At 44.3% G+C, this 21312-nt stretch overlaps 1 protein-coding gene across 1 annotated transcript in view; it reads left to right on the top strand.

Moving 5' to 3' along the window:
• The first annotated feature begins 11849 nt into the window (after nucleotides 1–11849).
• Nucleotides 11850–21312, top strand: part of LOC146172565 (nose resistant to fluoxetine protein 6-like) — a 12832-nt gene continuing 3369 nt past the window's right edge. Inside the window, exons 1-11 of the mRNA XM_084585747.1 lie at nucleotides 11850–11988; nucleotides 13071–13282; nucleotides 14047–14158; nucleotides 14674–14758; nucleotides 15146–15234; nucleotides 16178–16357; nucleotides 16969–17062; nucleotides 17702–17788; nucleotides 18321–18486; nucleotides 19225–19307; nucleotides 20184–20306. Coding sequence (XP_084441873.1) covers nucleotides 11865–11988; nucleotides 13071–13282; nucleotides 14047–14158; nucleotides 14674–14758; nucleotides 15146–15234; nucleotides 16178–16357; nucleotides 16969–17062; nucleotides 17702–17788; nucleotides 18321–18486; nucleotides 19225–19307; nucleotides 20184–20306 — 1355 coding nt within the window. The 5' untranslated portion in view covers nucleotides 11850–11864. The remainder of the gene's footprint in view (nucleotides 11989–13070; nucleotides 13283–14046; nucleotides 14159–14673; nucleotides 14759–15145; nucleotides 15235–16177; nucleotides 16358–16968; nucleotides 17063–17701; nucleotides 17789–18320; nucleotides 18487–19224; nucleotides 19308–20183; nucleotides 20307–21312) is intronic.

Here is a 21312-nt window from a genome sequence, read left to right as displayed (position 1 = left end):
TGAGTTTCACAAGAGAATAGTTTACGGAATACATGCTGTGCACTTGAAAAAAAGTTGTTATTTTCGAGAAAGTTAACAAGATGTGTGTATATAATGTGCTCCATAATTTTGCAAGGTACGGATGTTAGGGAAAAATTTCTGTAATTGAGGGGATCGTTTGCTGGACCTGACTTGTGGATGGGGATTACTTTAGCACATTTCCAGTCATGAGGTAAAATTCCAAGATTATATGATTGCGAAAAAATGCACTCTAGTATTATTGAACAGTATTCGACCGTGTTTTGCAAAAATTTAATATTTATCTCGTCAGTTCCACAAGATAATTTAGGTTTTAATTTATTTATTAAAGCTTTGACACCTGTTTATTCAAATATTATGGGGTCCATGAGCTGATAATTGGTAGCATTCACAACTGGAATCTGAGTGGTGGGTACAGGGGATGAAAATGACTAAATGAATGTGTCGTTAAGTACGTTTGAACAGAGGTGAGACGGCACTGAGTCCCCTGAGTTAGTGAATAATGATAAGGTGTTATTAGTGTTCCCTCGTATGACATTCCAAAATTGCTTTGGATTAGCCTTTAGTAACTGTGGAAAAGTAGTGTTTAAAAAAAAAAAAACTTAGCTGACCTTAAAGACATGATGTAACATTTTGCCACCTTTTTGTACGATTGCCAATGAGTTAGTTTTAAAGAGTGTCTGGCTGCACGGACCAAACGCTTTTTCTTGTTTGATAATCTGTTCAGATGTGTATTATAGCAAGGCGCTTTGCTGTTAGCGTAGGCGGTTCTAAGGGGAACGTATCGGATGGTTAATTCGGAAATTTTAGTTTTGAACATGTCCCAGTTAGTTTCCATGGACAGGTTGTAAAGTGATGGCAAAAACAGATCTAGAAATAAGCAGAGTTCGCTGTTGATGGTGGTGTAGTTAGCTTTGTTAAAATCACGAATTTTTTTTGTCTGCTTGTTTTTGTTTGAGTCACCGTTAGCGTAAAGTGTAAGATATCATGATCGCTCATCCCGGGCAGGTGTGAAACAATCGATAAGTTGTCTGTAGATGTTGAAATAATAAGGTCAAGAACTGACGATGTGCTTGGTGTTACACGTGTAGGGCGACTAACAATCTGTGATAAGTTGAAGTCTGAGCAAACGGAAAGAAACAGATGAGATTCGGCAGACGGGGGATTTGAAAATGAGTTATCAAAGGACCAGACGATATTTGGAAAATTGAAGTAACCTAGAAGCAAAAGATCAGCACCAGTAAAACGAGTTACAATATGACTGAGAGAATCGTGTAGGTTATCGCAAAATGATGAGTCAGCCAAGGGGGATCGATAACATACGCCTAATGTTACCTTTTCAAAGTTCAGATTCAGACAGCACCATATTAGCTCTAAATTAGTAATAATAGGCACAACAAAACAATCGATGCATTCACTAATCGATGCATTCTTAAGATCGCGGGATTGAATCCAAGTCTCGGCGGCCGCTTTTCGATAGAGGCGCAAAGCATGGCGGCCATGTGCTGTGCGATGTCAGTGCACATTAAAGAATCCCTGGTGGTCGAAATTTTCGAAGCCTTCCACTACGGCGTCTCTCATAGCCTAAGTCACTTCGAGACGTTAAGCCCCACATAGCAAGCCGAACATGTCATACGTCCAAAAATCACATTAAAGAGTTCGATGCGACTCAGCATCTAATATGAAATGTGTTCAACATTTAATGAGCCAGTCAAAGAAAAAGTAATGCGGGACGTGGTGAACAGTACACACATTGGAAGTGTGGGACTAGAATAAAACTTTAACAGCGGCAGCGGACGCACGAATTTTTGAAAACATTCCGAGATTTCGGAATTCTCTGGCATCCACGAGATCTCATTATTTTTTTTAAGTTACGGGCATTCAAAACTTTAGGCTAGTTGTTTGGGTGAGGCGGCTGCCTTTGAATGAAATTGTAAACATTGGGCCAAGAACTGGCTTGCATTTTCCTCTGCGGTCGTTTTTTTTTTTTTTTTTTTGAGGGGGGGGGGGGGGGGGGTTAGGTTACCGTTCGTTTGAGAAAATTTTGAGCTTCAGGGTGGGAAAGTAGCGTAATGAATCAAGCAGCGTAATAAAAGCCTATGTTACGGTGAAAGTTTACAGATAGGACAATGGCGGCAATAACTTTCGCTGCCAGACATGCACGCTGGCAGAACGCGGTGCATTGTAGAAAGAAACCTAAATCGCAGAATTGAGTCTGCATCTGCAGAAGGCGCCAAATTTCGGAAACTTTGTTGGAAGGCAACCTCCTCGGGACGCATACTGCCACATGTTGGAATGAGCCGTGACACACTCTGGTAAGATATTTCTAATACTTCCTTCCTTTCTATTGGAATAGTTCGTTTTTGTTCCAAAGAAGAGCGCTGACTATGAACATAACCCCCAAAAAAAACTTGGCCCCCCAAAAAACAGTGATACCTGGCCTTGTTCCAGATGTACTGCACGGCACAGGCCTATTTCTGCACCTGCAGGAACGCGGGGGCTGAAGCGTCGCTCTGGCTAATCGAATGGCAGCTAGTAGAGCCACCCTTAGAAATTCTGAAAGCATTGAAAGAAAGGAAACAAATGGTTTCGAACGTAATGCTTACACATATTGCAAAGCTGTGCCCTAGCAATCATTATACCCTGAGATCCTTTCTTGAGTTGTTTGTAATTTTTCGCTATTTATTTAATAAAAACATTCCATAGGCTTTGTACGGAAGTGCTAATTACCACACTGAGCAGAGCAAAACTTTCGACAGCAAAACTTTACTGTGGATCGGAAATCGATTTCTATCACTATCTTTAAAACATTACCTTGAAATATTCCACGGTATCCTCACAGCTACCTAAAAAGCATCCAAACGGTTTGCTGTGGCAGTCTAAAATAGTCCCAGCAACTGCAAGACAAACTTCAGAACAAAAATGTTGCACGCATTAGGAGCTTGCACAATTTCAGTAATACCTCCATAAAAACATTCCACAATATTCTGAAGTTGCCAAGTAATTATTTTCAAAAGCGCAGCTCTTTGGCTTTCTACTTCAGTGTTACCTATTCGTTGGGAGCTCGGAAAAAGGTTTAAAATTAACTCTTTGGATACATGACGGAAGCTTAGACCATTCCAATCAACATGTTTTACAGCATTTTACAATATCCCACGTTTGCCTTGAAACTGAAATGTGGGCCAAAGCTGGGTTTGACCAGTCGAAGTCACGTTGCTTTGTTTACATTGCCAACTCCTCCTGTAGAAATTTGTAAGCTGTCTCAATAGAAGAGTACTCTTCCTAACAATGAAACAACTTATTGGAATGCCCGTCAGACTTCAATTTTTCTCTTAACATCCGCCGCGAAAACGCTGCAGCAGGCGATAGAAAGGCGCTTCCGAAGAAATGTGCCATGTTGTCGGCCAAAATTGACGTTAAATGATTTTTTAAAGAGGTAAGGTAAACTGTAGCGAGAGTGATTTTCTAAGCAATTCAATACTGCCGGTACGCGCGACGTTACGACTAATTACGAGAGCGAGGAGAACGACAAATCCAGCATATCCGCACGTTCACATTGTTGTCAGTTTCAGTTTGAAAAGATGAGCCGTTCAGTGCGAATTATTCACAGAGCGTGTTAACAAAAAGAGTGTCACTATCTAAGAGTTTTATAAGAAATGGAGCCCTGCGGATACTCCCTGTTGTATTGTATAAACTCGTGTGAGGTGATGGATATGACGTACTGCATCAGTCAGTAGAAGGCGAGGAAGGGGTAGGACAGCGAACTAGCTCATATCACATAAGCTCACTTTTGGCACGGTGAAGGCTGAACTCACGATACGAATACCAAGCAACTCAGAAGTAAGCGGTAATGCGCAGCATGCTAAGCATAATGCTCACTGGACACGTATACAGAGCCAATAAAAAGCTGCGATGTAAAATATCTCACGAAGGTTCTCCTATTTGTGCTGGTGTATTTTTTTACCTAGGTGGTTGATTTCTGGTGCATTCAGTAGTTTTATCCGAGTCAGTGACGTCATTATGCCGCGTGACTTGTAATCTGTTACGCACCTGAAACCATGTGTACGCGCAAAAACCCAGAAACATTTCTTCTTTTCGATTGACTGTTCTATAGAATGTTTTATAGAATCAACAGTTTCTGTGTGGGATCCATAACTACAGCGCAAAAGACAGGACAAAGAGGAAGGAAGGACACCACACAGCGCTGTGTGGTGTCCTTCCTTCATCTTTGTCCTGTCTTTTGCGCTGTAATTATGGATCATCAAAAACACCAACTAGCCCAACAACTGCTTTTGTTTCTGTATGTGCCACTTCACGGCAGCGCAACGAGACGGCGCAAAGCCGTGGGGGATAATCACGCGTTTCAATAAACGCGTGTAAGGAGGTGAAGGGTGAGACAAAAAGGCAACACATATGGTTCGCATTCTATTTCCACAATCGGTGCTAGCATGAGATGCATTGCAGGAAATACGTCTAAAACGTAATTATAAAGACGCCTCGTAGATGGCTGCCGCAGCCGCACACCTTTAGATCTCAGGCCCCTGGCGACTTCACTCGGGCTCTTTTCCGACCTGAGCAGGGAGCGTGGCCTCTCTGGCTGCTTTCGAGTCGAGCAGGTGCCATCACACTTCAGCTGAACAGCGCGTTCGGCGTCCGCCCCTGTTTTTAGTGATCCCCGAGCCACCACATTCAGTTGCCCTTTTCATTCAAGGGTGTGTGCACAGCGCCCCTTTCTTCTTGAGGTGTCATTGCGTTTTCTCGCTCTTCGCCTATAGCGACGTGTCAGCCCACTCACGCTGCCTTCATATCTTTGCTTGCAATTATGACGCAAGCAAGCCTTAGATCTCTTGACTCAAGTAGTTCCATTGTACGGCCACAGACAGCGATGCTGCTATCAAGTGTGTGGAAGCACAAGTCGAACGGATGAAAGATATCGCAAAGATGACGACGAAGAGAGTGAAAAGCTACCACTACGAACACACGGAGCCAGTTGGTGCACCAGTTTCGATATAATGTTGGTACTATAAAGTTTGTATAGTTAGGCAAACCTGGTCTTGTTGCCTGGTTCCTTCGTTATTTCCTTTTTGTGTGTGTATGCGTCATAGACTATAATATATAGCAGGTCGAAAAGAAGTTGTGAATATGACTGAGTGTTTAACGCCATCAGGAAATCTGAAGCTTGTCTGTATGCGTTGATGTTGATTGGTATTCTGTTCTAAGAGGAACTTTTCTCTTTCCTTTCTGCTCGATATCCTACATAAGAAAAAATTATTGAAATTGTTGAGGAGCTTTTGCTTTTATATTCGGGCTTGGGAACTGTGGAAAACCTTATTCGGTTTCTCAAGATCGCAAATTTCATTTTGACTTGCGGTTTTCCAACCTCAGCAATGGTGTAATAGGCACTACTTTTTATTTTTTATTTTTTTGCGGAAGACGACTTCTGGCAGCCGACCCCCCCCCCCCCCCCCCCTCATTAAGAAAAAAATAATATCAAAGAAGCGATTCACTAACACGTATAACTCGACTTGTGTACGAGGCATCGCAAAGCAGAGGTGAATTTCAGCGCTCGGAAAAGTGTCACGGTTCAAAACACACGGGTTGAAAGAAGCTGACGGCATCGTTTGCAGCCTAGTTAAGGCGAGGCTTTCCCCGTAAGGGCCGTTTTAAAGGTGGCGGCTCTCTCGTATGGGGCAAAATAGATTCACAGGGATGTAAAATATTGACCCGTCGCGGTTGATTATTGCACAGGGAGCTCGGCTTCTGAGCCGGGGGTTGCGGTTGAGATCCTGGTCGCGCCCGTCGCTTCTCTATGATTGAGGCGAAACGCAAGGCGCAAGTGCTGTTTGCTTTCTGTTAACCTAAACCCAAAGGACGGGGGGGGGGGGGGGGGGGGGTCGAAGCAATTGGAGCCCTCTACTACATCGCTGCTGATAGTCCGAGTGAGTTTTGGACGTTAAATCTCGCATACTATACCATGCCATACCATACCATACCATAACGTACCATACCAACAGATCAAACCAAATCGAACCAAAAAGATCAGCTGGTGTGGTTTATATTTGGCCGGTTTTTGTATGTGACATTGCGCGGTGGTAGCACAACAGGAAGTTGTTGAGTGCCACTATCGCGGAAACTGCACTCACCTGTGGGGTCGCAAACGATGAACGTTTTTCATAAAGGGGTAAGTTTCGATGGAAGTCTCATCGACAGTAAGCAAGATTATGTGACCATCTCTTCCACCGCATTCATAGCGATTGGAGGAGAAAAGCTTTATTCTCGCGCCCACTTCAGTGCAAACGGAGAGCTACGAAGCGCAGTCTTTTACTAGCACCGCTCGAAGCATGTATCGCTGATTTTCGAGCCAAATACGTGACCAGCGTCCCTCTCAGTAGAAAAGCCAGAGAAAATGGGAAGCTCAAAGAGCCTTGGACACATTCTACTGGTCGCCAACCAGAAGGAAAATAAAAAAAAGGTCAAAGACTAAAGAAACAGGAGCCAGGAAAGAACGTGCCTCACGCGAAGTAAGAAGGAACCTGCATAAAACGTGACTTTCACGTAATCAGGCAGTATGATTTGCTCCTCTGCCGCATAGTGGGACGCTTATACCATCTCTAACCTCGAAATTTCTCTAAGGCAAGGGGAACCCTCCTCCTCGTTCTCAACGTTTTTAATCTAAATGCAAGCAGTATGATTCCACAATATGACTAAAAAGCAAATCCCGAAGCCTGGTTGGTTTTGGCAAAAGCGATGCATTTCGTGAAATTGTTTAACAGCTATGAAATAACTATTGAAGGTTACGAAAACATGCAATTTTTCTCCTGACATCTTTTTTTTTTTTTTAGGAAATATGTGTGTGAGTGGGGACTCCGGGGAAATTGGAAAAGCTGTCTCGCCACCCACATATATTAAAAACTAAACAGGCCGTTCTGACTCACAAGCTATTTTTCCTTTCAGAAAAGGCCGAATAGCATGTGAGCGAGTGCAATATTTTCAGGACTCCTTCGCTGTTGGTAGGGAAACCCAAATATCTCATTTCCTCTCCAACTTAGCCTCCACTACGTGCTTAGAGATGACAGTTGTAACCAGATTCTTGCCTCTATATTTCTCGCTTGTGATTAGGGAAGTTTAAACATTGAGATATATGTTTGTAGCGCAGGAACTATCATAACTTTATAAGGGTCACAAACGTTGCGCGGACTTTCACTTTAGGTTTCAGTAAATGTAACGTGTAACCGGCTGTAACAGGAGTGCGCCTGCATCAAAACGTGCAGTGAAACCGCAATAAAACTGAAGTATTAGGGAGTTTTAGAATAGGGGGACCCAAGGCTTGGGGCCTCCAACGAAATAGCGTGCGGCGGCGCAACGTGCTAGCCGAGCGGCGAGTTTTAGAATAGGGGTTTTCCCGACGCAGCGGAGCCGGGCTTGCGTTCGTCGATTGCAGCGCCACGACGGTAAACCAAGAAAAAGCATTTAAATATATAAGAGCCAACAACGCTATTTTGTTCATCAAAAAGTGCTACTATTGCACAAAACTATATTAAAACTACCAGTTATATAAACTGTTTTTGTCATACAAGACGAAATCGGCCAATTGTCAATCCAGGCCGAGGCCGGCAAAACTCATTTGAACCTTCCGCGCTTTTCGCCGCCTAGTCCCCATGGCAACCAAACGAGGCGAACTCGCTAGGCCTAGCAGCTCGGTAAATCCGGAAGCAATCAGAAAATATAGGGCGTTTTATTGCTAAAATTTGGTTGTGCGGGCATCATGAGACATAGCATAAGCTTCGTTGGCCTTTCGTTTGCCATGAACGCGTGACACCATGGAGCGGTGACGACGAATGTGTGCCGAGGCGAGCGGCCGCCGCTTGGCCGGTCGCCGCCATGTTGCCGTAACCCAAGCGACCCAACGGCGGCTTGGGGCGAACGCTATTTCCGAAAAATAGGGGCCGCCCCTAGCGTTAACCCAAGACCCCAAGCGCGCCTTACGTTCTGCGCATGCGCATTTCGACGCCCCAAGCTCCTTGGGGGCCCCAAAGCTTGGGGCCCCCTATTCTAAAACTCTCTATTATCCCAAACCAGAAACTGCGGTGTCCGTTTCAAATGAAATTTTCTTTCTGATAATCATCGTCGGAGTCAGCCTGACTACGTTCAAAGCAGGAGAAGGGCCCCTCTCTCTCATACACCCCCAGTTAACCGTTGCAATGCTCTAGTGCAAAGCAGTATTCCCTGCCGATGCATGCGTGCATAATAGACACAACTGTTATTGCTTGCCGCTAAGAGGAAAGCTTCAGTAAGGTGTTACCATAATGTGACTTCACAACACAACAAAAAGACGCCATAGCTTATTGGGGAGAATAATCATGTTAACTGAGAAAGGGGCTGAAGCTGAGGCATAAAATGTAACTGTTATCAGCTAGTATTGGTAGAGATAAACTAGCGACACCTAGATAAAAACAAAAAAATTGCCTTATGCAACACTAAGAAGCGTTCATTTAAGTGCCACGGTCATGTTCACTATAGTGCATTCGTTTTCGTTTTAACGCGCACTAAGATTGAAACCTAAAGCGTAATAACACCTTTAATTTAAGTTGCAGCCGTATAGTTTTTTTTTTTCTGAAGAACAGCAAGCTTGATGTGAAAGTGCTGCCGGCACGAAGCCTGCATCACGCGCCAGCAGTTGCAGGAAAATGTCCAGCTATCAGCGCGCGCTTCCTGAATGAATCGTGGGAACCGCCAAGGATTGCGGCTGATTGAATTACTTATTGGCCGCCTCCCGGCATCGTTTCTCGAGTACGGAGCGGATCTGACGAGGCTTCACAGATTGTAACGCTACTACGTGCATGCTTAATATCACAAATCGCAAGCTCTGGTGCGAACAATATCTGAAGACATACGAAATAACAAAATTTAACTTCAGCCTACTTTCAGATTCGCCTGCCCTATCTCATCTACATAGCAATACTTGACCCTAGATCGTTCCTCACATCAAGACTGCATTGCGGGTGTGCTGTACAGGATGGCGGCAAAGTGTTCTGAATAATACGACCCAGCCTTCAGAACGATTCTGTTTCAGCATGCGCCTGCTTTTTTGGCTAGTATCGGAATGGTTAGAAACCGTAAGTCAAAATACGTGGGCACATTTACGCTTCTTCTTGAAGAGAAATCAGATAATGCCTCAAAAATCCTTCCCTTGCGCTTCTGAATCAATTCTTTGGAAGCTACAATATTTTGGCAAGAGAAAAATGACGCCGACACTAATGTCTGCTCCAAATCTGCACCCACCTACGTCCCCGTACAGGGATGCCCAAAGCCTCAATACTTTCCCCGCAGTATTGACTTTACTCGCTTAATTCTTTAAGGGCAAACCCACGAGAGTCATCACTAAATGCGTGCTTCGTGGCCTGATGGCCCACGAAGACAAACGCGTTGTGAAAACTAAATGCTGTTGGTGCGCCACAGTGATGACGATGGCGCAAAGATGAGCATTCGGTTAATGCAGTAATCCCTGCAAAGTAAACAGCGTAGAAAGATTTGATGACAGTATTAGTGCTGTATAGTATCTGCTGGAATCGAAGCAGTAACGATAAAGAATGCTTGCTTGCGATGGGTTCAACGCCACTTATAAAGCACAGCAGCCATGCGCTGGCTATAGCCTATACAAAAACGCTACACACAGCCAACTTTAATGCCAAGAGTGAAAACGAAGGCGAACAAAGGGAACAATTCGGACGTTTCAGGACGACTCCAATTACAGGATTTCCCCCGCTACTGTAAGCGAACAACTGCATCCTTTCAGCGAAACTTCCCACTCGCTGTAGAAAGAGCACGTATGAACACAAGCAAAAACATAGGCTCAGGCATCATATTTGGGATCGAAGCCGCAAGCTGCTGAGAAAGCAGTCACGGAGCTTCTTTGCAACCCTTCCCCGATCAGCAGGTCTGTGCGACAAGCACTCGTGGAAAAAAAATATAAAAACACGTTAAGAGGTAGGAAGACGGAGAAGATGCCAGAAGGCGTGGCAGTTCTGCCCAAAGTAACGTCATCGCGACTCGCTCTCGACGTCACAAGCCTATTAAGTAATGACCGCTGCGAACTCGCTCTTCCCAGGCCGTGCTCAGAACCACCTCCTCGCTGTTCTTCGGCGCGGTTACGTAGTCGGATTGCTTGCCGCACGCCCGCGGCGCGCACGCGCTGAATGACCGTGCCGCCGAAGCGTTGCAGAGTGGAAATTGGCGAGTGATCTCTCACACTCTCGGACCTTCCGGAAAGGCGAAAGGGTGAGTGGCGCAGCAGCGGCGTGCTTTGCGTGGCTCTCGCTTTTTCTGCGCTTTCTCTTGACCTCTGCTCTTTCGCTCTCTCCGCTGGCAGCTCGTTTCGTACGAGATGCTGGCTAGGAATTTACCGCGACGCAACAACGCCCTCCGCTTTCCGATTCCCTCGACTCGTCATCGGCGCCGCCGTCGGCTGCCAACAACCGACACTCTCGAATAGGAAAGAAGGGTTAGGTAATGCGGACGTCTGATGACTGTTATTAGAGGCCCGTTTGGACTATTTGGAGCTCTTTTTTATCTTTTATACTGCCTATATATATATATATATATATATATATATATATATATATATATATATATATATATATATATATATATATATATATATATATTCTTCACTCCGGAGCACGCACGTTCTGAGATGTCGAAGGCCTCCACGGTCAACGGACCCTTCTTGCCAGCCCTCCTCCTCCGCTGTCACCGGTAACGGCTCTCACTCTCTTTTCTGAAAATGCCCCGAGTGCTGGTGCTGCGCCAGCGCCGTCGATTCAGTGACGTCACCTCCGCAAGTCATGACGTGTAATGACGGAGAAAAGGAGAGCGCGGGGGAGGGGTGTCTCGGTTATAACGGCAGGGTATTGTTCTGCGAAATCTTCAGTTGTAAAACCCATCCTCTGCGACGGTTTACTAGTCCGCTCCTGTACACGGCGAGAACACAAACGCTGGGGCCAGTGTTCTTTTTACCCACGGCAGTGCCTCATCGGGACAGACAGCGAACGGCCAAGAGCATTCGGGTCGGCATTTACGGGCTTCCAAAGATCGTCGCCTTTACTGTAACCTCCCTGAACATCTTTTGAATATTTTGCCCTCCGCTAAACACGACACGCCTCGCTGGCCGTAGGTAATTAGTTTCTCGCGTTATTTTTTATTTCGGTGTACTTTGAGCGGTAGAAGCGGAGAAAAATCGCGTAGATCCCATTGAACAACAACCTACCGGCGGCGCAGCGATGGGCCCCAATCAGCTTCGAAAATTCAGAATCCCCCCTTGCACTGCGCTATTTTTGTTTATGCTTGCGTGCTACACGCCGTCAACACGATGCGCGAGCGTCCCTGCTGATGTCGAACTGTTCAGTGCTGTCCCGGCCAGTAGCTTAAGTTCGACCGCTGTATCAGGGGCCAGCACATATCCTTTAACGACAGAGAATGTTCGCGAGTTACCGACGAACACCTTTAGCTCTCTCCCGCAAAGTGAACCTACTTTAGACGGGACCACAGCTGAGACAGCAGCAACTGCTTCCCGGTCGTCAACGCAACATGAGACCCTCGCGGCCACAGCGACTTCTCCGAGAACGGCGAGATCAACGAGCCTTTTCGACGCACGAGGAGAGAAAACATCAACGCCCGAAGGATCCGTCCACGCGGCTACCACGTCCATCACCACCACCATGGCGGATACCAGGTCTGCAAAGCCAGTTCAACAGCATCCCACCACTGGTGCAACGGAAACACCGACAACTCGGCCGCCGGAAAGATCAAAGTTCCTAGATGGTGTGCGGGCGGCGATCAAACAGATCATGTCCTCCATGGGAAGCGGGTTCACACGGAGACTACTTCAGGCCGATATATCGACGGATTGCAGCCTGGGAGTTCTGAAGTTTATGCGTGCTGTCCAGGAGCTCGAGCCGTGGGCCCTTCGATGTGAGTACTGAGCAGCGTATTTACCTAGCGTTGTTTTCTCAAGCAACCAAGTTGCAAACCGAACCCCAAGTGCGGCGCTTGTAGCCAGGTATGCTCCTCATAAATTTGCTTATAGGAGGTAGTGGAGCTTTTGTAAAAGATAACATGACGCAACCGGGGTTCGCTGGTTGTTATTTTCTTTTGCTACAAAATATTCAATAAAGCGGAAAAGAAGAAGGGCACTTCTGACGCCCATATTTTTCAGTTTTTTAGGAATTTGAGTTTTACTGTCCTAAAAAGAGAATTTTCAGTGTCAATCAAAAGGTGAAACATCCTTCGGGTGAAACCGCACTGAAGAGGCGTCGCTTGTTTGAACACGATTGTGTTAAAACAAGCACCGCCTCTTCATTGCCTCGACGCTTCTCTGTGGGGAATTTAACGCAGCAGCGTTTAAATGCCCTTAAATGCGAAGTTGAAGTTTCATAGGAAGAAGATCATAGGAAGCTATTTTCGAGCCTTCCATTGTCCCCGGTTTTGCGATAACAAACAAACAATATATGCGAAAATGTTTAGCAGTAATGGAGGCGGGAGGGGGGGGGGGAGGGAGGCAGCCACCCCTTTACGCCTTTTCCAATTGGCCATGTCAACTGGCATACGAGCTAGTGACCGCCTGCAGACATGCGACTACATTGCTTCACGACGGTTACATGCTTACACAGCATAGCGGCTCACTGCAGGTTATGCTGAAATAAAAACCCAGTAAACTGAATTCTACTCTTATCATCCTCTCTTTCGTTGTTGTTCCTTACTATAGGGTATTAGCGAAAATTTATTTGATGCAACGTGATCGGTTAGTATGTTTCGTTTTGCTGAATTTGTCGGTGAAGAAAAAAAAAAACGAATAGTTTCCTCGAGAACGCTGTGACAACATTTCTTTGAGCACATTCATTCAGGCTTTGCTTGAGGGCAACGAAATCAACCCCGCTATTTTTCGTCTTGCACTTTCTGTAAAGTCTGCTGAAGCTACGGAATTATTTCAGTTATTCAGCAGAGTGACTGTTTGGTAACATTGTGCCTATTTCCTTTCACTGACGCGCGTGCAGTGGTTGACTCGACGGCCAAGTACCCCGACGGTTTGCTTCAGGCATCCACGGCTGACTTGGGCGCTTACGATGAGTGCATAGAAACCGTAGTGCGGGATGAAGAAGGAGATGTGAAAGTACGCGGCCAGTACTGCAACGTCCATGTGTCACTCGGAGAGGAGCGCTCTTTCATCCAGGAGCTCATGCCGGCCATGCTTTACTCCCACAAGAGGGTGAGCATCTCTGACTGATTTTACACGTTTTCTAATATTGGGTGAGGGGTTCATAGTTTCTCTTATACAACTGCACTTGGTGCAGGCCAGCGTCTCCGTAGTTCCCCGTAAGATTTGCGGTATCGCGTAGCTTTCGCTCATGACTTTCCTGGCCCTCGCGAGCCAGTTATTCAAGCAAAGCTGTTTTGTGAGACTTGCTTTGAGAATCAAGGGCACGTTTACAGAGTTTTGCATACTAAAGTAAGATTTCTAGGGCTTCTAAGCATTTATGTTGGTTGCCATGACTTGGCAATTGCCTTGTTGGTTGTTACTACTGGTAGACTTATCGCCAGGTATTCCCCAGCCCTTTTATCTAAAACAAATGTAATGAGTGCAGCCTGTGACCGCGCTTAATTTGAATATAACGTCTTACACGCGCATCGCGAAGGCAGAAAGCCTTCAGGTGTCTTCATAAATAAGCTTCTGTGATATTGAGATATACAGTAGCGCTTGAAAAATGCTTGCACGGAGATGCTCCCCAGAACGTTAAACTCACAAGACATCACCAGAGTTACAGTGTCTGAAACGAAGAGTACCTCCTTCGCTTGCACACTTCGCCAAGAAGGAAATAAATGATCTTCCAAAGCATGGGCTATTTTGAAAACAGATTAGTTCTGAGTTCTCTAGTGGCGTGGGTATGTCTTACCACACTCGCTTGCCAGCCAGAAAATGAAGAAATTATTTTACCCTTTAGCCTTAAAGTTATCTTTCACTTATTCTCGCAGGCTCAAAATTTCACGGCCTATGTGACCGATGAGAGACTTCCCGGTCTTCGCCTCGGCGTGTGCTTCATCAGTTCGTGCACCGAGAAAGACCTGACAAACATTGGCCGCACCTGTAAGTATCGTTGGTGATACGCCATGGAGGGAATGAAAATAATTCTTGAGCATATATGTAGTGCGTAAGGGGGACATAAATGACAGGAATAAAACAATGAAAGATTTTTCTTTCTTTTTTTTTTTTTTCGAGCGGAGCTGTGAGCTTTACTATGGCTTATTTCCAGGTCGCCTGCAATGTATAAGCTAGATGCAAAGGAGTTGAACTGATGGGCTGCAGCTTGCCTTCTGGTTTACATACTTCTATTAATAGTTTCGCATACTCAGAACCTGAACTTTGTGCAGGAGAAAATGTCGATGTAAGCTTGCTTGCTTTTTGATGGGGTGTTTTTATTTTTTCAGCATTTATTTTCTGTTAGCTTTTAAGAAACAATAAAGAAATTTAAGCCAAGTTTGCGAGATTGTTAATGACTTAATGACATGCTCAGCAGCGTTAGTTCATCCGGATCATATTCATTTGTGCTTATTTCGTGAAGCCACTGGTCCCTAGTTGTAAATGAGTTATTTCCTTCGCAGTGGTGGGAACTGCAGCAAATATCGTCGTCAAGAACTGCGTGACGAACGCCGACGAGGGAATTAACATAGTTCAAGCTTGGATAATGTGAGTGTGGAAACCTTCTCTATATTTCGCAGTTTGTGTCCTCGATGCATTTACAACATGCTTTTAATTGAAGATTCGGATCTCTACCAAAGGTCAGAAGAACGTTTAATGTTGAAAAATATATTTCCTTCACTATATATTTCCTTCACTCGAACAGAACGCCTTAACGAAAATAAAATACTGTGCTCAAATTACTCAACTCTTTGTATTGGAGTACAGCTACCGAAAGAAGCTTAACAAACTGCACGTGTTTGCATATTATTACGCATAACAATTGGAATTGTATTTTATTTTCGTACAGCAAGCTCAGAACTGTGCGCATGAATTATAGGAAAACATCGGTTCAAGTTTACTGCTGTGTTAATTGCGTCTCAATTGTGGTTTCAGTGCTTTCCTGGCTATCCTCGCAACCACGATTGTTGGAGCAACTGTCTTCGAACTCCTCACAAAGGATTGGGACAAAAAACGCAAAAATGGTATGTGGAATACAAACTGCATTGTGCAATCAAGTGGATGTTCTCTCGCATTGATAGTGATGAGTTTTATTGAATTATAGATAGGGATAAAAAATCGTACTCTGCAGTGGCTGATATCTTGTAAATCGGAACTGGCGGGGTTAAAAAGCGCTGAAAATTTGATTACTAAAGGAGGCAGAACGTTTTAGGTATGTGTCTTAATATCTAGGCACATACCCGTTTTTACATTATAATTGCAACAAGGGCGACGGTGAAAGGTGCTTAGGGCTCTAGAAATTTTCTATACTAGCTAGCATCATTCGGTCGCTAAAACGTTGTGTTGTGGGTCGAAAGGTGTTACGAGTAAATTTTACCGTTTTCCTCTTGTTTTTTTCTGCTTCATAGACGGCGAAAAAACTTCGCAGCAGCGCAGGTTGTTTCTCTTTTTCTTTTTGCTAAAAGCCAGCTATATAGGTCACAAAGGCCTAATTTGAAAGCGCGATGAATACGTGTAGCGATGTGCCTACCCGGCTACTAAAGCACTCGAGAGAGGAAAAGGATTATTACATTTTGAAGACTGGCCCTGATCGCCTCAATACAGTGTAATAAGCTTAAAAGAAAGGTTTTTAGCAATAACACACCCCAAATTCGTAAACTACTCACGGAACCCGTTTTTATTGCGGCCTCGATGAAAATGTGTTCCACTGAGGCATCGGTCATTGCGAAAAGCCCGTTGACGGACAAGAATAAAATTTACACGAGCTTGCAAACAATGCGATGTGAAGGAATTCGGGGTTTTTTAGTGCAGCGGTTCCTTCGGTTTGTTTTGCTGTAGAGTTATTCTCCATATGCACCACGTAGGTGGCGAAAAAATGCAGCCTTCATTTTTGTCATTGTGTCTTTGCAACCTTTGTCCAACTTTTTTTTTCTTGTTTTTCCTTCCTTGCACTTTTCATTTTTCCAGCTATTGCCTACAAGTGCACCGTAGCGTTTTCGGCCCTGAGTAACAGCAGGCTGATCCTGAGCGTCAACAAGGACAAAAATTCTGATGCCTACTCTTACCGCTTCATGCACGGAATTCGTTTCCTGAGCATCTTCTGGATATGCCTCGGTCATTCGTACGGGACCATCACTGAAAACATAAGTAAGTAGTTCTAGGCCTATTCGAAGTATTTGACCGTTTCTTGATGGCTTGTTTCTATTGCAGTAAAATTTGTAGATTTGTAGTCTAAATCTGAACCCGCACACAGACTAATAAAGACATCGGTCAAAATATATTCGCCATGTTGTAGATGTTTCCTGAAAACGTATGGGGGCAATTTTAAAGTAATAATCTGCACGAAAGTTTATGTCCATTAAAGGACATACACTGAAAACCTTTATTCATAAATATTCAGTTAACAGCGCTATAAAGTTTGGTTATGAGGTACCTTTATTGATTTATTTGTACTTCTGCCATTTTATAGCTTAAGACTTCGGATTCAGTAATTTATTTTTTTTTATAGTGACACATAAAATATACGAACTAAGATACAGGGCGTGCAGATCAACTTCAGTGCAATGTGAAGAGCTGACAGCAGCTGCTGATTCTGGGTCTTCATGTTCTTCAGTTGAACGATGTTTATCATTATTGTTCTGCACTGACAGTATTAGTGGAGGTGACAGTACTAGAGCTTTTTATGATTCTGAACTGCTTGCCTCACACTGTCGATGCGTCCAGCGTTTTTTAACCAAGCGCTACTCTCTTCCTTTCAGCGAGGCTAGTCAATGCACTTCACTATTTCGAGCGCTGGGAGACACTGATCGTAACAGCAGGCTACCTGGCTGTCGACAGTTTCTTCTTTTTCAGGTAAGCTCTGCGCGCAAATAATACTCGTAGAATGAAGAGGTTGATAGCTTTATGGCTTTAACTTTATCGAGATCTGCAATTAACAGAACACTCGATGCTTTGGCGTGAAAGGCGTGGTTCCCCAGAAAATAGAGCGTCGTCGTTGTCGGTGTTGTCAACTAAATATCAAGGGCATGGCTCTGGCAGGCGGACTTGGCATATGACATGGCCATGAACGGACTGTTGTCGCTTTCGATATGTGACGCAAAGATGGCAGTGTAACCTGTACAAGACTTTTGGATGTTTAGCTAGACACGCTGCTCCTGGGCCACATAGGCATGAACGTACGGCATGGTTAAAGCGGGGCAATCTGGTAGCTTATGACTGTATGCTAATTTGTATAAGCAGGATGTATATATCAGGCAATTATTAAAACATTAGTGATGTATGAGTAGCAAATGAAAGGCGATCGACAAGGAGAGCAGACAAATGGGAACCATTAAACCTGTTGCACCATAGCCTTGAAGGCGGAGCAAAAGTGCTGCCCAAAAAATATTTCATTAATTTCCGCAAAATTTCAAGGGCATCAAAGATAAAAAAAGTGAAAGATAACGGTCAAAACTGTCAGGGCAATCATGTTTCTTTATTTCACTTTTCCAGTGGATTTTTGCTTTACTACACTCTCAGCAAGCAAAAGCAGAATCGCGTCCTTGTAGCTGTGGTGGCTATCATCCGGCGTTTTATAAGGTGAGTTGAATGACGAAACCTCACGTTACTAGATTTTCTGCTTAGTAAAAGCAATCAGTGAACTCTGTCATTGAAGTACGACTAGTGCATATTTGTAAAATTGCAAACAGCCAGATACAATGCGTTGACAGTCTACTCCCATAAAATTCTTTCGAACGATTGTACTGCAATATACAAGCCTCAAAACGCCTTTGCTTTCCACGCGCGCGTTTAGATTAAACAGACCTGTTTTTCAAGTGAGCGATTTCGTAAGACTTCGCTGTGCAATGTGAGAAGATACTACCGAATGCTTTCTAACTGTGACTGTGTTGAAAATTGGAAACACCGTGGATATTGCTGCGCCTGCACATCATTTCCTTCAGAACGCAAGAGCAGCACAGGGTAAACACACAGACACTTGCCGCTCTTGGTCTACTCTGGCATTATTGTGCTTTGAGGAAGCGCAATTTTGACCCAGACTTACGGCTCAATGCGGCCAGCATCCACGGCTTGGGCCGTCGCTTAAAGACGCACTCTTCTTTCTGAACCACAGGGCCACCGTTCCCATGTTCTTCATGATCATGTGCATGTATCTACTGCCACTCATTGCCTCTGGACCCAACTCAAAGGAGTTTTACAAGAAGTTCTACACTGAAATCCGCAACCACTGGTGGGACCTGCTCTTTCAGATGCGCAACTGGAGAGCTGACCAAGAAGTGGTAAGCGCAATGACCTTTGAACTGCCTTATTAGAGGAAGGCTACTGCGGAAGCCTAATTACTCGGTCTATCCAAAGTCCCCCTACCCGCATTGTTACAGCCTCAACAAACCTGAAAGTCAAACAGGCAAATCGTTCAGATTCATAATGTGGAATAACGGTGATGACAGAAAAGTGTTGAAGTACTAACATAAGTATTTCTGATTATCCGCATATCGTCCATTCGTCCATTCCTGCAGGGGAGCACGTCAATTCCCGTATATATTTTGTAGAAAAAGGTAACATCTTAGCGAAAAGTATCTATATTGGTAAATTTACGATTGAAATTTATGGAAATCCAGTGTCGTCTTGAGGCGCCTGCGCTGTTTAAATGAAACAAGGCTGTGTTACAAGAACAATTATCGCTAACTGAAATGGAAGAAACATTTGTAACTAGTGATCATTTTTTGTTTACTTTTGATTCGACAGGCAATGCAGCACTTAGGTTTTTGAAAACGTGTGTAAATAAAAAGTTCGTAGCCTTGCACTCAGATCCTCGAATATTGTTCGCAATCAATGCGAAAGCGAAACTGCAGTTTCGTGTGCAAATCTGTCTCGTCAAATGGCCTCGCTATAGAGACAGCTTTGAGGCATGAAACGCAGGTTAACTATACCTAGCTGTCGAAACGTAAAATAGTAGGAACTGAATGAGCCGCACTGTTCGTCACATAGCATAATATTTTTTTTCTTTCTCTCTCTAGTCCACGATGCCGCACCTGTGGTATTTATCTGCAGACTACCAGTTTTTTCTGGTCGCCGTCGTTGTGATCCAGATGTTTAGAACGTAAGTACGTTTAGAACGCAAGTAAGGGCGTCTTCTGTTTAGTACAAACTTATAAACTTTCCCTTAGGAAAATACTGTTAGGGTTTAGAATGGGGTAGCGAGATGGCGGAATGGCGGGGTGCAAGTTCGCATGGCCAGAATGTTTAAAAGAAAAGGTGAGCGGTGTGGCTAGGTGAAATTAGCGTCCCTTTAACCACCTACACCCTGTTCTGAAACGGAGTGCTAATACATAATATAACCATTGCCAGGTTTGCATGGTACATGCGAAACAAAAACGTTTGTAACGCTTGAATCACTGCAGAAAAAATCTGCACCTATATCCGAATAAGTTGTCTAGCCGCAAAATGTAGCGGACGAAAAAAAAGCTCCTTGGAAGCTTCTCCTGAAATTCATTATATAAGCCAACCCTCTGGGTTAATTGGGAATTTGCAACCATATTATTATCACCACCGGCCTGAATCATTTCTTACCGTTTTCAAAATATACTACGTCACCGAGTTTGCTGCTTGGCCGTATAGCGAAGCTCACCTGCCATGCCACGACAGTTAAAAGCTTTGGAGAGAAGAGCAAGACATCTATACACACTCTCCACCTGGTTTCCGCGTTGCAGACGATACACGAGCCGCACTGCTGTTCCCCTAAGCAATCACAGTGCAATGAAAGCTTTTACAAAATATATGCGTATACCAGTTCACAATGGTATCTGAAGGTGAACTTCCTTTCCCACGTCACTGTATTTCCAATCTCATACTTGATTTGTGCTGCAGAAATTTTGGAGACCGTCTCAATATTTATGAGTGCAGCGCAATGTTTCAAGTGTTCTGAATCTATGCTTTCCGCATCATAACCAGCAGTGCTTTCCTTCTCTCCCTGCAGAAGGAAATGGCTGGTCGCGACGATCTTCACCATGCTTTCTATTTTGTGCTGCGGAATCTCTGCCTGGCAGATATACGGCACCAACATGACGCCGTTCCTCGTCGCTGTGTCAAACACGTTCAGGTAAAGGAATGGTAGCACACTGCAGTGCTTCAGAACGTTATCCGCTGCGCCGTTAGTCCGCTGGCGAAGTTAAGCACTCTTGAACATTTTGTGACAAAACGGTGTAGTGTCCGTTGCATTCTCTATGGTGGAATCAGAACTGAAAAGGAGATGTCACAATTAGAGCAATCACATTCATATTGATTGATTAGTGGTGTCTACCGTATTATGACTTAAAATAACGAGCGCATATCGACGAAACACTTTTTCCTTCAGCCATTCCGGCAATAATTTTGACTTTCTTGCCATGATCTACGGCGCTTAGTAACAAACAGGCTCCCCACAGAAATGGTTTGTTTTACTAATTTTAGTAAGAGGTCTCTGTTTCTAAAGCACGAAAAATTGTCGTGTTTAAGCAGCAATATCTTTGTTGTTCTTGTTTTTTTTTTGTTTTTTTTTTCAAAATGTGCGCGTCCTTGTGTTATTCAGCGGGCTAGGTTAAGGAAGCTTCGCAAACTCTAGCGATCCAGCCTTGTATTCGCAGAGATTGCGCATGCGTTCTCTTTAGCAACGAACGGGATACTGAGACCAAGCGAATATGTACTACGCTTTCAGAGTGCCCTAAAACATCGTTTGTCTGTGTTAACGGGACTTCCTCTCATGTTTTTCCCTTCCCTTGTATTGGAAGAGTACAATGAACGGGGGGCGTAGCACGTGCAGCAAAGGCTGGATTTCTTTCCATCAATATCACGGACTGGGTCAATGTTACGTTCATTTTGTGCATTAAAGTTATGAAAGATTTTCCTGCGCTTTCGCTACGGCGGAAAGTAAATCACGAAGGACTGTTTGAAATTATATAACGAACACAGTAATAACTGCAGAAACAGAGCATTTCCGAAACAGTGCACACCAAAGGCAGCTTTTTGTAGAGTCGGAATATTTTTGCCACCTTTCTATACAGCCACTACAAAATTCTATTTTCATGCTAAAAATGGCGTAATTGTGTACATAGTTTGAACCAGTTACA

The sequence above is a fragment of the Amblyomma maculatum genome, unplaced genomic scaffold, assembly GCF_055883805.1.
Source record: "Amblyomma maculatum isolate TAMU_Amacu unplaced genomic scaffold, ASM5588380v1 scaffold_13, whole genome shotgun sequence".
Taxonomy (NCBI): domain Eukaryota; kingdom Metazoa; phylum Arthropoda; class Arachnida; order Ixodida; family Ixodidae; genus Amblyomma; species Amblyomma maculatum.
This window is presented reverse-complemented; position numbering and strand designations above follow the sequence as displayed.